This window comes from Mustela nigripes, chromosome 13, assembly GCF_022355385.1.
Source record: "Mustela nigripes isolate SB6536 chromosome 13, MUSNIG.SB6536, whole genome shotgun sequence".
Taxonomy (NCBI): domain Eukaryota; kingdom Metazoa; phylum Chordata; class Mammalia; order Carnivora; family Mustelidae; genus Mustela; species Mustela nigripes.
In genome coordinates, this window is record NC_081569.1 from 49,973,785 (window position 1) to 49,993,998 (window position 20,214).

Here is a 20,214-nt window from a genome sequence, read left to right on the forward strand (position 1 = left end):
TGCTTGGCAGGGAGCCTGCTTCTCCCTCTGTCTCTGCCTGCTATTCTGTCTGCCTGTGCTCGCTCACTCTCCCTCTCTCTCTCTCTCTGACAAATAAAAAAAAAAATAAAATCTTAAAAAAAAAAGAGAGAATTGATGATTTTTGTATACCCGATCAGATATAAATAATGCTGATTTCACAGTTTAGCAATTCTAATGGCTGTTTAAACATTTGGTACTAAATTATGTTGTTTCAAAGTAACTAAATTAAAGTCCAAAAGCTAGTTACTCCGAATTATCCACTTATTTTATGCTGTTGTCAGGAAGCTCCAGAGTTGTTAATTTAACCAGTAAGTCAATTTGCTACTCTTTAACTGAGAAACTATATTCGGAGAACTCTGTCAGGAATTAGGGAGTTTAAAGACATTTAAACTCAGAGCTTTTGTCTTCTGTAGAATTCATAGTCTACTATTCAAGTTTTTCCTCAATTTTGTCTTTGATTTGGCTTTTTTCCCTCAAAAGAATCATATTTATTTTATGGGAGTACAGGTGTATTTGATATTACACGATGGATAAATGACAAGTTGCCCATAAAGGAAATGTTATGCCTCTTTACAATAAAAAATGGATTTGCATTATAATCTTATAGTAATTCTTATACGAAAACTTTTTTTGTTTTTTTTTTCTTGCAATCAGAAACCGCCATTTTAATTTATTAAATGTATAATTACTCCATGAATTTTTTTAATTAAATAATGTCTAGACACATAAAAAGCAAAAACAAAAACCCCAAACCAAACCCATTAATCCACCGGCTTTTCTACTCAGATGCAGATAAGCCTCCAGTGCCCTAGATGTCGCTCTGGCTCCACGATGCGGGTGGGTGGGTGGGTATGAGTCTCTGTGGTTACAAAGTTGGGGGCGGAGAAGCGGAGAGTGGCTGGGAAATGATGGCTGATGAAGACGAGGAAGTCAAGCCGGTCTTGCAGAAATTGCAGGTGGGACCATAGATTAAAATCTGTATGTGCCTTTGTTACTCGGGAAGAAGCGGGGAGCCCAGTTTATGTACTACCGGCGAATTCCGTGGCGCATGCAGGACGCTGCATGTGTCAGTGCGGTTACTATAACAACTCCTGAGGGTGCCGCGGCGGTGGGAGAGGGGAGCCTCCCGGGCCGGGGGAGGAGCGCTGCGTTGTGGTAGGACCTCCTGCTGCCGCCCTGACTACATTCAGTTCCAGTCCCGCGTGGAAGAGGATTTGTTGCTCCTAACTTTATTCTTGCACGTTCTTAGGGAGGTTTTTCTTCTCCCTCCGTTCACCCGTCACAAGTAGTCTACACATGTGTGTGGTAGATCTGCAGGGGCTATTATGTGTTGTGATTCCCACAAAGGCCATTTCTTCGCTGCTTACCTGCTTTGAAATGGGCAACAAGCAGAGTAAGAGCTTGCACTAGTAGTATCCTGGTCAGTCCCCTCAGGACTCCACAGTTTTGATTCTTTTGCACACTTGGAATCCCAGTTTGGCATCTGATGCCCAGGAGTCCACATTCCACCCAGTTGCCCTTGTGACTAGGACTAGTCTTTTGTACTTGGTAGGTAGCCACTAACTGCTTGTTTGCTCTTTACCTTCTTTCAGTGACCCAAGATTTTCCTTAAACCTCAGAAACTGAGTTCTTTGTGTTCTAAGACAGCCTAGAATTTATTTTTTATTTTTATTTTTTGAAAAGTTTTATTTATTGAAATAATCTCCATACCCAGCATTTGGCTCAAACTCACCACCTGGAGATCAAGGGTCGCATGCCCTTCATTCAGACAGAGCTGGCCAGATGCCTCCCTCTGGAATAAACATTAGACCTGTGGCAGGTTTATAACCTGCTTAAAGGCTTGTAATACAAAAGTTTAAACATTGGTGAGATTTGTTTGTTTTTTTGAGGAGACTAAGATAATAACACCTTTTAGAGTGTGAACTTTATTTTACTTCCACTTGACTGAGATTAATTTAATTTCGTTCCCTAGGCTGACTGGGGAATTCCTAATGTGACTGGCCGAAATCAATCCTGGCTTCATATTGGAAGCATTGTGTATATATGTTAGTATATGTATACTAAACAGTGGTTATCCCTGAGATTGTTTGGGAGATAATGAGAAACTTCTTACTTTGTATTTTTTTTATGTGTACTTGCATGAATTTTAGCAACTTACATATATTAATTTTTCCATGAGACAAGAAGTTATTAAAAATGTTCACTCCAGCAAAACAAAACAACAAAGCCAAATATTCATTTTGCACATTCGTTTTCAGGACTAGAAGCAGACAATGAAACCCTCACAAAAATTCCTAATTTACAGCCATGCTGATTGCAGGGCAAAAGGAATTGTGTTACAAGTTTTGCTGAGAACTCTCTTTTCCTGGGCTCATTTGTGGTAGATGGATTGAGCAAGTACCTTGGGGTATCTTGGGGTGGGTGGACAGGAGTGGTGCAGGAATGGAATGGGGGAATGGAGTAGAGGAGAGGAAAAGGATAGTGATACTGCTATCCATGGGAATGGTGGTATTTCCTTGTCATTTTAGGACAGAAGGAATGTCATAAAAGGTTATTTCTCAAAGTGTGTTTTACAGGCCATTTTCATTACAGTCATCTGCGGTGCTTGTTAAAAGGTGTTTGGGTTCTGCTAAAACTTCTAAAATCAGAATCTGCAGGCTGAGTCCTGAAAATAACACAAAGAATATTTGAGAAAAATTGCTACTACAGAGGGTACTGTCCATTTTCTTTGCTGTGGGCAGGGTTTTAAATTAAGTGTAGCACATGAGTGTTAGAGACAGGGATGATTCGTTAAGCCATTCCATCAACTTTTTTTAATGAGAGCCTGTCACGTCCTAAGCCCTTCTGTGGCACTCAGGTATAGCTCTGAACGTGGGGGATGGGAGATTAGGACCCTCCCTTCATGGAGCTTACATTCTAGGGGTGGAGACAACAACAGACTGTTACTGTATAGGCCACCTAATTTCAGCTGATAGGGACTGTGAAGAAAAATAAGTATGATTAACAGTGGGCAGAAGAGGAGGTGGTTACTTTAGTTTGGGTAGTCAGGGAGAGCCTCTCTAAGAAGTTTATAGTGAACTGAGGTCTAAATGATAATGAGGAATGAGGTGTGCAAAGATCTAGGGAAAGAGTGTCCAGGCAGAGGGAATAGCAGGTATGAACCCCCAGTGTGGGATTGAGTTTGCTGGATCTGAGGAACTGAGTGAAAGCCAGTGTGGCTTGATTCTTGTAGAAGGGAGAGCATGTGAGAGTGAAGGGAGAGGAAGTTTGTGGCAGGGTGAATAGTAGTGTGAGGTCAGATCGTACAGTCTTCTAGGCTGTGATTAGGAGTTAGATTTTATTCTCTCTATAGTGGAAAACAGTTTGTGATGTGATGTATATTTTTGTGTGAGGCGAACGTGATAACCACTACACTACGGAAACGTGATGTACATTTTTGTAAGGTCGTCCTGACTACAATGAGGAGAATGGGAGAGAGTAGAGACAAGATGACCAGGTTAGAAGCTATTGTAGCAGTCCAGGCAAGTAATGGTGCTGATTTAGTCCTGGATAGTCCTAGTGAGAAGGAGACAGGTAGATGGGTTTAGGATATGATGTAGAGGTAGTTAAGATGTGAGAGAACTGTGTTACGTATTTCTGCTGCTGGTCAGTTTCAGTAAAGAATAGATAGTGGAAAGGCTTTGTTGTCACAGGAAGACTCAGAGACAGAGGCATTTAAAATAGGAAATGAGGGAGGTGCCTGGGTGGCTCAGTTCGTTAAGCAACTGCCTTCAGCTCAGGTCATGATCCTGGAGTCCCAGGATCAAGTCCCATGTCAGACTCCCTGATCAGCAGGGAGTCTGCTTCTCTCCTCTCATGCTCTCTCTCTTTCTGAAACAAATAAATAAAATCTTTAAAAAAAAGTAGGAAAGGGAACATTTACTTGGGTCAAATGCAAGAGAGCCAGAAGGTGACTTGACAAAAACAAAACAAAACAACAAAAACCACAAATATTTAAAGAAACAAAATCCTGTAAAAATACCAAGATCCTCAAACTTAAATTGATCTGTTTGTTGTGGAAAGCAATGGTTCTCTTGTGTTGGTCATCATCATTGCAAAGGTCAGGAACTAGTACAAGAAAAATCAGGGATAGGATTGTTTTTGTTAGGAAGTCCAGTTTTAAGGGTGCATTTCGAAGTTCTATGCTCTGGGGACCAATAACCTTATTACCTTATTAACTCTGTTTTATCTCAAGTTGCAAAGTGTTTCCCTCCTCTTGACTGTGGTACATGAAGTGCTTAGTCATGCTGGAAGCCTTGCTAGGGCTGAAGGAGAGAAAACAATCATCATGGTGCTGAGACGGGCAGGGGACCGCACGAGAGTGGTCTGGGACCTGGCTACTTTTCTTCATGATCTGTGGCATTTTGGGAGACCTGTCTGCTTGCCTCTTGTGTCATTCCTCAATGAGAGAGCAGATCTGTATTTCTAGAACAGAGCTGGTATGGCTAGCCAGTTTCCAATTTCCATGTCTGGCATTCTTTCCTCTTAATGGTACCATTCTTATGCTTCCCAGGAACTGGTGGATCAGCTGTATTCGTTTCGAGAGTGCTATTTCGAGACCCATGGTGTTGAGGATGCTGGAAGGAAGCAACAGGATGTGCGGGAGGAGATGGAGAAGACCCTGCAGCAGATGGAGGAAGTAGTGGGTATGAATGGCAAGGAGTGCGCAACCCCCTGCCCTTCACCGAAATGCGGTAGAGTTTTGCTCTCCCTCTGTAAACCCTTTTGTATCCCATTTGTGGTTGCTACAGGATGGTACAACAGAGTATTTCTTCTGAGGGCCCCTCTGTAGGATGGCTACCTTTTAGTCCTTTAAAGTATGTTTTCTGAAGTTTGATTATAGCAGATGCCATGAAATAAAAGAACATAACTGTTCCTTAAACTACTTTTTTTTTTTTTAAAGATTTATTTACTTATTTGAGAAGGGGGGAAAGAGAGAGGGTGTGTGTCTGTGTGTGTGTGTGTGAGAGAGAGAGAGAGAAAGAGAGAGAGAGTGTGTGTGTTAGTTGGGGGATGGGCAAGGGGGAGGGGGAGGAGACTCCCTGTTGGCTGAGTGAGCCTTACTCAGGGGTCGATCTCAAGACTCCAAGATCATGACCTGAGCTGAAACCCAGAGCTGGATGGACACTCAACTGTCTGTGCTACCCAGGAGCCCTTAATCTCTTAACTGACCTTTCTGCCTCTAATTTCTTTTACTTTCAAATTAGTATATGTAATGATCATAAAATTATCTTTCTAAATATTACTTCCTGTATTTAATCTTACCTTTTTTCCTGCCTCCTGGTTCAAGTATATTCAAAGATTCCTACTATTGACTGCTTGAAGTCTAAACACCTTAATTTGGTATTCAGATCTCATTGACCATTTTTTTCTTTGTTTTTTTTTTTTTTTCTCTTCTACCCTTATCTCTGACTATTTACTTAACAGAGGAACTTTTTGTGTCTTTCAGGTTGGACTATCTATTCTCCCTTGAACATGCCACATGGGTTTCTGCCTCTCTGTCTTTGTGTACATCATTTTCTTAACTGGAGGATCTTGTCTTTTCTCCTTTTCACTTCTTTTTAAAACCTTTTTAAAGATTTATTTATTTGAGGGATTGAGAGTGAGCAAGCATGTTGTTTGGGGTGGGGAGTCAGTGAGGGAGGGGCAGCGGGAGAGAGAGAATCCCAAGCAGACTCTCTGCTGAGCATGGAGCCTGATGTGGGGCTTCATCTCATGATGCTGAGATCATGACATGAGCTGAAATCAAGAGTCGGATGCTTAACTGTCACCCAGGTGCCCCTCCTTTTCACTTGGTAAAGCCCATTTATTGGCGTATGCCTCTTTTCATTGTTGTTTTAATCTTCCATGAATATGCTTTGTCCTCTCCACTAGATTGTAAACCTTTCCAAGGTAGGGATAATACTTTCTTTGTTTCCCCATTACCTAACATACTACTCTGCCTTGATAGGCTTTCAATAAGTGGTTTGTTCATAAAGATTTTCTTCAACTATTTCATTCCTGGGGCTGATCTGAGGTTATTTCTTGAGAAAAGTGCTCTGGTCTTCTCTAAGACTGCCTGGGTTTTTCCAATTTCCTCTTTTCCCCTTCCTCCTAGGTTCTGTCCAGGGCAAGGCACAGGTTCTGATGCTGACTGGGAAGGCACTGAATGTGACTCCAGACTACAGTCCTAAGGCTGAGGAGCTTCTGTCAAAGGCTGTGAAGCTGGAGCCCAAGCTGGTGGAAGCCTGGAACCAGCTGGGAGAGGTGTACTGGAAGAAAGGCGATATTGCGGCTGCCCACACCTGCTTCTCAGGAGCCCTGACCCATGTGAGCCATCTGGGGAAACACAGATGGGAAGGCCGACATTCTTTTGGTTCTGTGAATGTCCCTAGGATGTGAATACCAGAATAGGACTGTACTAGAACTAGGAGAATGGAATCAGAGGGGAGGAAGAGTCGGGGAGCAGACGTGGCTGAGGAAAACAGGGATAGAGACTGAGAAAGGAAGAAGATGATGGGATCCGTTTCAGGGGTAGATGAGAAGTGAAGAAAAATTAACAGCCAAGTTGATCCTTGTAGACAGTGCTAAGAATCAAGATGAGAAATTAGATTTCGAAGATTAAGAAAAGATCTGGAAAGGGGATTAGAATCAGGAAGGTTGTGTATGTGTCTTCTCTGTTTGTAGTGCAAGAACAAGGTCTCTCTTCAAAACCTGTCCATGGTGCTTCGCCAGCTGCGGACTGACACTGGAGATGAACATTCTCGTCATGTCATGGACAGTGTCCGACAGGCTAAGTTGGCTGTGCAGATGGATGTCCACGATGGCCGCTCCTGGTGTGAGTGCTCTTGAAAGATCTCCCACAGTCCCACAAGTTTCTAGAGCAGTGGTTCTCAACATGGCCACACATGCCAGAATCTTCTGGAGCCCGCCTATTGGGTCTGATTTTTAATGTCAAGCCTGGGCATCTTTGTTTTGAAGAAGCCTGATAGGTATTTTGATGAACCACGGTTCTAGGAAGTCTTGGATCTTTTCGTCCAAGAGAGGACCCTTATGTTTCTACATAAGCAAGGCAGGGCTTTTGTGCAGTCTGCTCAGGTTTCTGCTTTGGCTCTGTGTTCACCTCTTTATCCCAGTGGAATTTGGAGTATACTAAATATGGTGTTATCACTGGGGTCTGTCAGATGGGGGACCTTTCAGAGAGTCTTTTCAGGGTAACCAAAATAGGTCATATCCTGAACCTGGGCTCTGAGGTGACTCACCACTGTGTTTCTCAGGGTTTTTCCCCTACTTAGGTGGGGCAGGGTGGCTTGAGTGGGCTGCGGCTGGGTGCCTCCCCTCCCCCATATGGATGGCTACAGCCAGATGGAAATTTTCCTTCCTTAGGTTAGTTAGGCTCTAGTTAGCTAGTTTCTTCTGAGAGCAGGCCTCGTGAAGAACAGGGTGCTGTAGCATATTTCGTAACAGTTCTTTCTCCCATTTCCCCTGCTGGAAGTAGGGGAAAGAAGGGGATTTTTCTTGGATACTTGCTGTACGAATCTGGTTGAGCTTTTGGAGGTAAATCTCACAATATTGTGGGGACCTCCTTATGCCTGGGACCCCGGGAGTTTCTGACTCCCTGACTTGGTCACATTGAACCCTCAGCTCTTCGTCAGTTACAGTTGAGGTGTTCCTACCTCAGCACTGGTTCCTGCGCCTTGTGAGTTTCTGCCCTGGTGAGCCACAGGACCTATGTTTGCCTGTCTGTCTCCAGTTTTAGGGGCAGTAGTTTGCCCTGTGTTCTTCCCTGTCTTATGGATCCAAGAAGAGTTGTGGGTTTTTCAGTCCACCAGGGTGGAGTGGTGACTTCCAAGCACCTTACACGAGGAACCAGAATCCGTTTGTTTCTCTTTCAGATATTTTGGGGAATGCATATCTTTCTCTTTACTTCAATACTGGCCAGAACCCTAAGATCTCCCAGCAAGCCCTCAGTGCCTATGCCCAAGCAGTAAGTATTTATGGTCACAACAGAAGCAAGAGTGTCATTCAGATTTCTGTGTGGCTCTTTAGCAAGCAACATGGATGGTAATCAGTGGCATCAACTGTGCATGGTTTTGCAAAGCTGTGTCTGCAGGGGTGACTTATTTCTTCTTATAACTGGGGTATTAGCAGCTACTTAAAGGGTGCCTCAGTGCTAGATAGCTCTTTGAACTACCTGGATTTCCTGCGGGCACTTATGACCAAATCCCAGAACCCATCCCAATGTGTTCATCTTTTGTGGTGGGGAAAAAAGTCTATATTAAAAATAATGTTTATTAATATTTGTATATGTGTTTAAAGAAAAATGAAAGCTCTAATACTTAAGTATAAATGAAGTGTTATCTTGCAATTAACCACGAGACACTATGACTCTGGGTTTCCCATAGGCTAAAATCAAAAACAGTAGAGACACTTGGCTGGCTCAGCTGGTAGAGCATGAGACTCTTGATCTCAGGGTTGTGAGTTTAAGCCCCATGTGGGGTGTAGAGATTACTTAAAAATGAAAGCTTTAAAATAGGAAACAGCATCTAGCTTACTCTGCATCATTTCCTCAGGATCAATCCAGTGGAGCTCATGTTCTGCTTAGGCCTTTCAGGCTGTTTTTCTATCAACAGTTGCTTACATGGGGGATTCCTTCAGGCTTGAGCTCTTGATTACTCCTTATAAGAAGGTTCACATTGGCCTTCTAAGCAGTTTTTATTTGGGTCTCATATTCATCTCTCATTTTTTGCTTTCTTGCTTGTCTTGACCTAAATAATTGCCTTTTAACTTAGTATTACTTATTTGTTCTGTGTGACAGAATAGAGAATATAGCTACCTTCTGTTCATGTTTGTAGTTGAGGGACTGACGTTTTTTCCATCAGGGAACTTGAAGGCAGAGGAGTTATATTTTAGTCTAATTTCTTACTTTGGTGGATGTTTACATTTTCAAAAATAGTAACGGTGTATTCTTTAAAAATTTTATATTTGACTTCCACTAAATTGTTGCTTTTAACTCTTGATTTCTTTACCCAACCTGTATTTTTAAGCATGTTTGAACCAACCATTTAAACAGTTTTTTTTTTTTTTAAATATTTTATTTATTTATTTGTCAGAAAGAGAGAGAGTCAGTGCACAAGCAGGCAGAGCTGCAGGCAGAGGCAGAAAGAGAAGCAGGCTCCCTGCTGAGCAAGGTGCCCGATGCGGGACTCAATCCCAGGACTCTGGGATCAAGACCTGAGCCAAAGGCAGCAGCTTAACCGACTGTGCCACCCAGGTGTCTCCATTTAAACAGTTTTAATCCATGTTGTTTTTACTTTTATAATGTGCTAGGCAATGAACATAATCAGAAAAATAAGCTGAACGTGGCCATGAACATAGCAGTTTCTTCACATCTCTCTGCACTTTCATGTGTTTTTTCTGGTCATCTATTTAAATTAGAGAATCAGAATTTGATTTTTAGTGGATTTTGAAGGGGGCTTGAATGTAGAACCATGCTTCTACCTGTATCTGGAGCGGGGTTAATGGGCACAGGAAATGCATTTAATTGATGACATTTCTTTTCTAGGCTTTTCTCATTTATACCATTATATCAACATTAAAAAATTTTTTTTTAATCAAAATGCATTTATACGTTTATTTTTGTACTATTGCATGGATAAATTATATTCAAAGTTTCATACGCACCCCCAAACCCTTACCTCCTTAAGGTGTCAGAGACTATGTAATATACCACTCAGCCAGTTACTGCATAACAGTGTGGGTATAGGTAACATTTTGACAAGGAAGAAACTCAAATTTTTGCAGGGGGAGAGGACTAGGCTATGTTGGGCATGGCCATCCGTAAGAATGAGACAGGATCCACTGATCGTCCTTTTCTCCTGCTACAGGAGAAGGTTGACAGGACAGCTTGCAGCAATCCTGATCTTCATCTGAACAGGGCAACGGTAAGACCTGTGGGGTGGTGGTCATCTGCAAGTCACCTAGGTGACATCTAAGTCTTTGCCTGGGATAATAACTGAGTATTCATAGGGACAGGACTGAGTACAAACTATGAGAGAAAAGCCACATTATTTCAAGAGAGGGTTGGCCCAGTTTGACTTTAGGATCTGGTCGAGTCTATGGCAGGAAAGAGGAGGGGGCCGAGGAGGCAGGAGGGTACACAGAGGATGGAGGAACAGTTTAGGAGACTCTTCTGAAATGTTCGTTATAAATACAAAAATAGAATGACCCACTGTATGCAGCGTAACTAGCTTTGAATTTGGAAGTTAGCATCTTTGAAACGATTCCATCTTCAGGATTTGTGATCCCCTGAGCCAGGAGGAGGGATGTAAAGCATTATTCTTTCTTTAGGCTGTTTCTCATAGATCAGGGAAACCACTAGAAAGAAAACAATTTATTTCTGTAGGTTCCTAGCACATTGTGCTGTTACTCCCCCTGGCATAGTTTGTGTTAGATACACATGTAATTGGGAGGTTTTCATTTACTTTTTGTGCAGTTACATAAATATGAAGAGAATTATGGGGAGGCCCTGGAGGGCTTCTCTCGGGCTGCAGCACTGGACCCTGCCTGGCCAGAGCCCCGGCGACGAGAGCAGCAACTTCTGGAATTCCTGAATAGATTAACCAGCCTCCTTGAGAGCAAGGTAAAGGTGTCAAAAGTCTGGATCCTGCTTTTCTTCTCCTGGGGGTCAATACAATAAGAATAAAATAAGCTTCATTTGTAGTGACTCTGTCTACAGAAGTGGGTAGGAATAGACTCTCACAGTAACTAGTTTATAGCTTTTTATCTTTTTCCTTTTCTTTTTTTTCTTTGCAGGGAAAGGTGAAGACCAAAAAGTTGCAGAGCATGCTGGGAAGCTTGCGCCCAGCCCATCTAGGCCCTTGTGGTGATGGGCGCTACCAATCAGCCTCTGGACAGAAATTGACCCTGGAGCTTAAGCCACTGAGTGCCCTACAGCCTGGGGTGAACAGTGGTGCCGTGGTCCTAGGAAAGGTGGTGTTCAGCCTCACCACAGAGGAGAAAGTCCCCTTGTGAGTTTCTCTTGCCTTTCCTCTTTTTCATTCTTTTGAACTAATGGGTCTTACTTCCTGGCCCTTTTCTGACAGTGAGGAAGTTGTTGGTGGTCACAGGTTAGTGCGTTCTGCTTCGCTCTCTGACTGTCCTATGAGCAGGTATTATCTAGGAGATGTTTCACAGATCTCTCCCTAGATTTTGTCATCACCTGTCCCCCCCGCCCCCCAGATCTTGGTGCTCTGGAGTCCTGCATCCATAGCTAAAATTTGAATACTGTTTTTAGTATTGAAAACTTAGAAATTCTCCTGCCTCTTTGTGTTTTCATGATCCCAGAAGTTGGAAGAGGGAGAGTTTTCAGTTCTGTTGGGACTTAGGTATGCCTAGGCAGTTCTGGAAGGTTAGCTTTAGGTTAGAATTTAAGGCCTGATGGGGAGATAGTCTTAGATGTTCTTCAACAAATATTTTTTGAGCATCTGATATATGTGTGGTAGGGAGTGAAATGTAAAGGATCCAAGTGAAGGTGCTTACAGTCTAGCAGAGAGAATGAGTTAAGAACATTCTCTCAGAAAATATGTATTTTTTAAAGATTTTATTTTTATTTATTTTTATTATGTTCAATTAGCAAACATAATACACTGTTAGTTTTTTTTTTATTTTAAAGATTTTATTTATTTATTTGACAGACAGAGATCACAAGTGGGCAGAGAGGCAGGCAGAGAGAGGGGGAAGCAGGCTCCCTGCTGAGCAGAGAGCCCGATGTGGGGCTCGATCCCAGGACCCTGAGATCATGACCTGAGCCAAAGGCAGAGGCTTAAACCACTGAGCCACCCAGGCGCCCCTACACTGTTAGTTTTTGATACAGTGTTCAGTGACTCATTGAAAGATTTTATTTTTGGGGCGCCTGGGTGGCTCAGTGGGTTAAAGCCTCTGCCTTCGGCTCAGGTCATGATCACAGGATCCTGGGATGGAGCCCCGCATCAGGCTCTCTGCTCAGCAGGAAGCCTGCTTCTCTTCCTTTCTTGTGATCTTGCCTATTTGTGATCTCTGTCTGTCAAATAAATAAATTAAAAAAAAAAATAGTTTAAAAAAAAAAAGATTTTATTTTTAAGTATTCTGTACACTCTTAGTGCAGGCTTGAACCCACAACCCCGAGGTCATGAGTCACACATTGTACTGACTGAGCCATCTAGGCACTTAGATATTTATTTTTTTAAAAGATTTTATTCATTTGTCAGAGAGAGAGAGAGAGCATAGGCAGGGGGAGCAGCAAGCACAGGGAGAGGGAGAAGCAGGCTCCTCGCTGAGCAGGAAGCCCAATGCATGATTCCATCCTGGGACCCTGTGATCATGACCTGAGCTGAAGGCAGAGGCTTAACTGACTGAGCCACCCAGGTGTCCTTCACTTAAAACATTTTTAGCTCTTGAAAAATTCCAGTTTAGTCCATGTCATTACCCTTATTTTCTGATCCCTTGTTGAATGGTTTCCTTTTTTGGTTTTCTACTGAATTTATTTTGTCTAGCATCACCAGTGTTTGGTCCAGTGGCTTCCACTGCGTGGCTTTACAACATTTTGACTTCCTTCTCACTCTTCCTTTTCATATCTTTTCTGCTTCATCCAAATCCAAATACTTCCTGTTACATGCCTGAACTTTCTCCATGGCATTCTCTAGAGATGCACGAGTTGAAGAGCAAGAAAGTAGTAGAGAAAAGTTTAGTTAACTAGAGCAGACCTGAAAACTGAGAGGAATGAGAAGGAGAGATGGACAAATGTGGATTTTAGGGGGTCTTGAGGAAATATTTTATCACTCCTCGGTTTCTCTTTTTCTTAACTTCCAAATATTAAGTCCAGAAAGATGCTGTTTTTGTCCTTTCCTCTTTTCTCCCTTTACCAGGATGGCAAATAGGTGCCAGCTTCTATCGCTTAGCTGTGGCTGCCTAGCATACTGTGTAGAGGGTTCTGAGGCTTTGATTGGATTCACTAGCAGAGTGCTGGGCTTGCTTGCAGTGTTGGTTATGAATTTGGGTGTACCAAGTGGTGGCATGAGCCCCAGTTCTTTCCCATCTTTAGAGGTCCTCTCCTTTGGTGATGTCGTATAAATCCAAGGCTGTGGCTGCCCCCATAATGCTCACAGGTGTATCACCAGTCCAAGCCTCATTTCTAAGTTTTGAATTCCTATATCCAGCTGCCTCTGGGCTCCCAACAGAAATGTATAACTCACTATGTCCAAAATTGCTTGCTTTCTCTTTCTCTCTAAACCGTTTCTCCACCCTGACTTCCTTGTCAATCAGTGGTGCACTTCTGCTCAGTCACTTAATTAAGACTTCTGGAAGTTGTTCTGGAATTCTCCATTCTCATGCATTATGGCACTCATCAAGTCCAATACATTCCCCTACCTCCCTCTCTCTGTGGACACAATGTAGCCCCTTATTGCTTCTCCAGACAGGTCTTTGGACTCCTTGTTTTTTTGTCCAGTGCTCCACAGTGCGGAGAAATATTTTCACAGTGTAGAGAAGCAACACAATGTTAGATGCCATTTCCTGTATAAAATCCCTTCTTACTCCTGTGCTTACTTTCAGGATAAAGTTTGAACTCTTAGGTTAGCTTAGCATGCAAAGTCCTTCATAATCTGCTCTGTGCCTGCCTCTTTCCATTCTCTTTTTTCACTTTCCTGCTTGTGCCTCTTGTTCCTGTCTTGGCATAGTTTTGTAGTTCCAGAACGGCTGTTTTCATGCCTCCATACCTTTACACACAGCTCATGTCTGTCTGGATAATCCTTTGGCTGCTGCTTCTTCTTTTTTTTTTTTTTAATTTTATTTATTTGACAGAGAGATCACAAGTAAGCAGAGAAGCAGGCAGAGAGAGGAGGAAGCAGGTTCCCCGCCAAGCAGAGAGCCCTATGTGGGGCTCGAACCCAGGACCCTGAGATCATGACCTGAGCCGAAAGCAGAGGCCTAACCCACTGAGCCACCCAGGCGCCCCCTTTGGCTGCTTCTTTTTTTTTTTTTTTTTAAAGATTTTATTTATTTATTTGACAGGCAGAGATCACAAGTACGTGGAGAGGCAGGCAGAGAGAGAGGGGGAAGCAGGCTCTCTGCTGAGCAGAGAGCCCGATGCGGGGCTCGATCCCAGGACCCTGGGATCATGACCTGAGCTGAAGGCAGAGGCTTTAACCCACTGAGCCACCCAGGTGCCCCTTTTTGGCTGCTTCTTGATACAACTCACATTTCCCCCCCCAACATTTTATTTTAAACTTTTCAAACACAGCAAAATTAAAAGAATTTTGCAGTGAACAGGGATGCCTCAGTGGCTCAGTTGGTTAAGTGGCTGCCTTCAGCTCAGGTCATGATCCCAGGGTCCTGGGATCGAGTCTGACATCGGGCTCCTTTCTCAATGGGGAGTCTGCTTCTCTCTCTGCCGTTGTCTGCTTGTGCTCTCTCTCTCTCTCTTTGACAAATAAATAAATCTTAAAAAATAAATCTTAAAAAAAAATCTGCATACCCAACCACCCATATTTTACCACTAATACCTTACTTGGTTCCTCATGTATCTCTATGTCCCCTTATTAATCTATTAATCCATCTTATTTTTGGAGCATTGCAGAGTAAATTGCAAAGATCAACATACTTTCCCCTAAATACTTAAGCATGTAATCATTAACTAGAGTTCAGTATTTAGTTTTCTTCTTTTTATGTAAAATTTATGTAGAATGAAATATACAAGTCTTAGTGTACATTTGCTAAATTTTGACTAACATACATCTATGTACCCCAAACACCTGTCAAGATAGAGCGCATTACTTACCAGCACCTCAGAAAGTTCTCTTCTGTTCCTTCCCAGGTAATTCCTATTCCCATTCCCCCAGAGGTTTTCTGTTCCTACTGAGGATTAGTTTTCTTTTTGTAACCCAGATAATTTTTCATCCTTTACATTCCATTTGAGGCTCTCCTTCTCAAGGAAACCTCCCTGCTTTCTCCTCTGGGTTCCCATGGTCCCACTTTTGGCCTCACTGAACTCAGCATGAGGGAGAAACTGTTCTAGCACCTCTCACACTTGTCTTGTAAGTGACGGTTTAAGTGTCTCACTCCTGCTAGACTGTAAGCTTACTCACAGCTGGATCAGTGTCTTCTCACTAAGCACAAAGCTTGACACATGATCTGTAATCACTGAAAGTTTGTGGGATTCAGTGACATTGGTGGTGATGCTTAGAGAATTGGAAGGTTATGATGGTTAAATTGATAGACCATGAATAAAGTTGCAGCTGCCACATTTTGAGCTGGTTCATTATTAGTATTTTTTGAATGGTCCCAGTGTGCATACATCTCAAGTGTGTGGCAAAGTGACTGATGAGTCTTGTGCGTAATCTTTATCAAAGATATTATATATGTATGAAAAATGAGGACTCAGATGTGCGTTGTGGATGATGGTTACCTGTCATAAGTGTTCTAAGTAACTGAGAAAGCATTTGTTTATTTTGTTGGTATTTTAAAACCACTGTTTTTGCTCTTCTTTCCTGCCCACTTTCCTCCCCACCCCTCCCTTAACCCATCTTAACCTGGCAGTACATTTGGCCTGGTAGATTCAGATGGACCTTGCTATGCAGTGATGGTGTATAACATGGTACAGAGTTGGGGAGTGCTCATTGGGGACTCTGTAGCCATTCCCGAGCCCAACCTCCGGCTTCACCAAATTCAGCACAAAGGAAAAGTGAGTGATGGCCAGGATTTGTTCCCAGCTCATAGGCTCTGAAAGTGGAGCCGAGTTTATTTGCTTTAACAAATATGTAAAATAATGCATATATATGTATATATATGTGTGTATACGTATGCATACATGTAATTTTTTTTTTTTTTTTTTACTAAAAAGGGAAACTACTGGTAAACAAAAAGAATTTTAAAAAAGGACTGGACAGAGAAAGACAAATACTGTATGATATCACTTCTCTGTGGAAAGTAATAAAGCTGAAATTAGGAGAACAGAGACTACAATTGTAGTTGCCAGGGGCTGTGGGAGTGGGCATATTAGGGAGATATTGTTTAAGGGTCAGACTTGCAGTAGATAAATGTGTCCTGGAGACCTAATGCATAGCACAGTGATTACAGACAACAACATGGTATTATATACTTCCGAGCTGCCAAGAGACTAGATCTTAATTGTTCCCATGACAAAAAAAGCAATGACACGATAGAGGTGTTAGCTAGCACCGTGGTGGTCATCAGATTCCATGATATAAATTCATTAAATAAACGTGTTTAAACCTTAAACTTGCACAATGTTAGATGCCAGTTATCTCAACAAAAATTTTTTAAAAACTGGACCAAAATATTATCACTCAGATGTTATTACTGTTTGTGGTTTCATCTGTACACCTCGTCTTTTTTTTTCATAAATCTGTACATGCACATTCATATGTTATTTTTAAAAAGAGCGGAATAGTATATGTAATGTTTGTGAACATTCCCTGTGTTTTTACATATTCTACAACATTGTTTTAAATGGACACGCAGAGGTGGTGATAAGGACGATGATGATAGTTAACATTTACTGAAAACTTAACTGACTGCTAGATGCTGGGTTAAGAGCTTTTTTGCCTGTACTGGCTCATTTCATCATCACAGAAATCTTACATGAGTTGCTGTTTAACCATTTTTCACATTTAGATTAGGGGTTGACAGCTGGGGGCCTATTGACCAAATCTGGCTCCCTGCCCGTTTCATATGGTCTGTGAGACAAGAATAGTGTCTGTATTTTCAAATAAAAGCAATTGGAAGAAGAACAATAATTGGTGATACCTGAAAATTCAGAAAACCCATATTTCAGAGTCCACAAATTAATTTTTTTGGAACCTAGCCATGCTCATTTGTTCATGATGGTCTGTGGCTGCTTTTTGCAGTGTTCGAGTTGAATAGTTCTGTGACAGAGACTGTAGAGCCCGAAAGCCTAAACTGTTACTTGGCCATTTACAGAAAAAATACACTGCCCCCAGATATAGATTATTTCTAATTTCTCCCTGTCATAAAGGTACTGTAGTGAAAAAATTTGTATCTGTCTGTATTCAGGATTATTTACTTAAATGAATTTTAAGGTTGAATTCTGGCTCTAAAGGGTATGCAGAATTCTAGGACTTTTGCTACATATTGCCAAGTTAATTTTTGGAATGTCGTACCAGTTCTTAACGAACAGTAGATGTGAGTGAGTGTTTCTTTGTAGTTTTCTCAGCTCTGGGGAGAAACCTTTGAAACATTATATGCTGCTTTTACATGAAAAATACAGCATCAGTATTGTTTTGCTTTGGTTTCTTGATGATTGGTGAGGTTGGACATTTTATCAGATGTTTATTGACTATATTCCTTTTATAAATCAGCTTTTTTTTTTTCTTTTTTTGGTTATTGCCCATATTCCTGTTAGGATGTTAAAAAAATTTGATTTAATTCACCTCATTACTTTGACTTAAAAGGGCTGCCTTCACACTCCTGGTGGGAAAGTATTTTTTGGATAAAGATCTTTTTTTAACATGTTTTATAACTTAAAATACATTTGAACTGGTAAAGGGAGCTCTCTTTTCTGTTATTAGAAGAATGTCTAAACTACACATTCTGTTTCTTCCTGCTGATGCAAAAGGAGAGTTAACTCGAATTTATATTTGGCAGATTAATTTCGGGCCTTACAAACACTTGAACTTAGAGTTTCTCAGAATTTTTACTGGTGGCTCTGTGTATCTGGGTTTTTGTTTTTAAGATTCTTTTATTTTATTTATATTTTTAAAAGATTTTATTTATTTGACAGAGAGATACACAGTGAGAGAGGGAACACAACAGGGGGAAAGGGAGAAGGAGAAGCAGACTCCCCACCGAGCAGGGAGCCTGATGTGGGGCTTGATTCCGGGACCCTGGGATCATGACCTGACTGAAGGCAGATGCTTAATGACTGAGCCACTCTGATGCCCCCAAGATTTTATTTTTAAGTAAGCTCTACATCCAGCATGGGCTCGAACTCACAGCTCAGAGATCAAGAGTCTCATGCTCCACTGACTGAGCCTGCCCAGTGTCCCTCTGTGTATCTGGTTTTGTCAGGAAACAACAGGAAGGGCAGATTCTGTGAGAGCTGGTGGTGGTGCCCTTTTGCTAGGCTGTTTGCCGGAACCTGTCTTTTTTCAGAGAATTGTTCCATTCTTGTAGTGGTGTTACTGGCGTGTTACTTTCCCCAGATCTTCCTTCTGAAGATTGAAAACTTGGGGAAAAAGACCCCCCTATGGTAGCTCAGCTTTGTTTCTTTAATGTGAGATAGAGGTAAGGGTGTATGTCCTGAGGGGGAAGGAATGGGGAGAAAGCCCCACTGGTGTATTCCTGTGCTGAAGTTGCTTCCATCTTAGGATCTGTAACGAGCCTCTGTGTGTTTGTCTTTTCTAGGACTATTCCTTTTCCAGTGTTCGTGTGGAGACACCCCTCCTGCTGGTGGTGAATGGGAAGCCTCAGGGTTCCAGCAGTCAGGCTGCTGCCACAGTGGCATCTCGGCCCCAGTGTGAATGACCTTACCTGACTTGCATGCTAAGGAGTCGGGTTGAGAGGAGAAGCTCACGGGCACTTAGCAACTGGACCACCTACACCCCGTGACTCAGCCAGGCCGCGGGGGATGTTTGAGATGATGACTTTTCCTTTCCTCTGCCCTGTGAGACACTATGTGTCTCTTCTTTTCCTCCTTTTATCCTGTTCAAGCTCTCCCTGAGGCCACACACTCCTTGGTGTAATCCCTGCAGCCTCTTTCATTGCTCTTCTGTGTTTTAGGCAAAGAGCATGGAGTTGGTAGAAGTGTGGGATCTTGCCATGGGATGGTGTTCCCAAGGTTCTTGTTCTTGCCTCCCTCCTAAGCCTCATGTGTATATATCATTTCAGTATTTATTGCTGAGGGAGGGGGCTTAATTTTTTAATGGCTTGTTTTTTTTTTTTTTTCAATTTTTATTTTTATTTTTAAACTTTAGGTTCTTCCCCTTCTTTGGGGCTAGAACAGAATTAAATTTGTTTGGAGAAAAATAATACTGTAGTTTGGCTTTATTCTCTCCAAGCTTGGATTTTGGTTTTAGGATCACTTCAATCTGTACTCTCCCCTGCCACCCCACACCACCTTTTTTTTTCTTCACATAAAATAGTTCATTTCTCTTCCAGTTAAAAGAATTCTGACAACAGGCAGCCCAAGGCAGGAATGGTAACCCCACAAAGTCACTGGGAAATAGGTTCCTACCATTTCATCCTTCTGTCATCCCTAGGGGTGGCCCTCACCATGGTACAAGAGGACAGTAATATTCTAATAGTGTTACTGGGCTGCAAGACCAGAGGGAGCTATTCAGTTCCTTTAGATTATAGTGATGTTTTGTAGTAGTTTTTTTTCCTCCTAAGATTTATTTATCTATTTGAGAGGGAGACGGTAGGGGGAGGAATAGGGGAGAGAATCTTCCAACAGACCCCACTGAGTGTGGAGCCTGACTTGGGACTTGATCTCAAGACCCTGAGATCATGATCTGAGCCAAGACCAAGTGGGACACTTAACTGACTGAGCCACTCAGGTACCACGGTCTTGTTGAGCTCTTGATCATTGGCTTGAATATCATTGGTGACTCATTAATTTTATAAAGAATATAAAACTCCGAGGACTACTCAGAGAATGGGTGATAAATAAGCTAAATGGATGATAATAATGGATGATAAAACTGAAGAAGTTACAAGGGGCGAATCTAAGATAAAAGCTTGAAGTCATTGTTTTGGTCCCAAAAGGCCAACTTCATAGGTGTCTCTTTAGCATCATGTGCGAAAACTTACTGGGAATTTTAGTAGATAAAGTTAGTATGAGTAGTCCATGTGCACAGTTGCAAAAAGCTCTGTTTTCCGACTGTACCAGTGAATCTAGTAGCCAGGGAGTTTTCAACACAGCCCACACGTGGAGTTTTGTGTGCAGTTCTGGGCGTTGATTTTGAGACCTACAGGCAGGCATGGGAGAGCAATCAGGAACTTGAAGGGATACAAAATGCGTTGAGAAAAGGCTGAAAGCAACTGGGGAGGTTGTGGGGGTGGTGTGATGTGTGAGTCAGTAGAGAGATGAGAGCCAGTCACACTTGCCCTTTTACCTAAGTCCTGGGTGTGATTTTACATACTTGGTGTTAGGACCAGACA

At 42.2% G+C, this 20,214-nt stretch overlaps 1 protein-coding gene across 2 annotated transcripts; it reads left to right on the plus strand.

The window, feature by feature from the left end:
• Positions 1-893: 893 nt before the first annotated feature.
• TTC5 (tetratricopeptide repeat domain 5) lies at positions 894-19,083 on the plus strand. Of its 2 annotated transcripts, none has more exons than XM_059372441.1 (10): positions 894-977; positions 4,574-4,754; positions 6,158-6,369; positions 6,727-6,877; positions 7,935-8,026; positions 9,927-9,983; positions 10,535-10,681; positions 10,855-11,069; positions 15,613-15,757; positions 18,460-19,083. In XM_059372441.1, the coding sequence occupies exons 1-10, from the start codon at positions 927-929 to the stop codon at positions 18,577-18,579; spliced, it is 1,371 nt and encodes a 456-aa protein (XP_059228424.1). In that variant the 5' UTR covers positions 894-926; the 3' UTR covers positions 18,580-19,083. The 2 variants fall into 2 exon arrangements, with proteins under 2 accessions (XP_059228424.1, XP_059228425.1); XM_059372442.1 differs by having other exon boundaries at positions 4,574-4,706.
• Positions 19,084-20,214: the final 1,131 nt, after the last annotated feature.

Coding starts and splice junctions, on each gene's coding strand:
- TTC5 (XM_059372441.1), top strand. CDS start 927: ATGATGGCTGATGAAGACGAGGAAGTCAAGCCGGTCTTGCAGAAATTG. Junction 9,984..10,534: donor TTCATCTGAACAGGGCAACG/GTAAGACCTGTG, acceptor CTTTTTGTGCAG/TTACATAAATATGAAGAGAA. Junction 10,682..10,854: donor CCAGCCTCCTTGAGAGCAAG/GTAAAGGTGTCA, acceptor TTTTCTTTGCAG/GGAAAGGTGAAGACCAAAAA.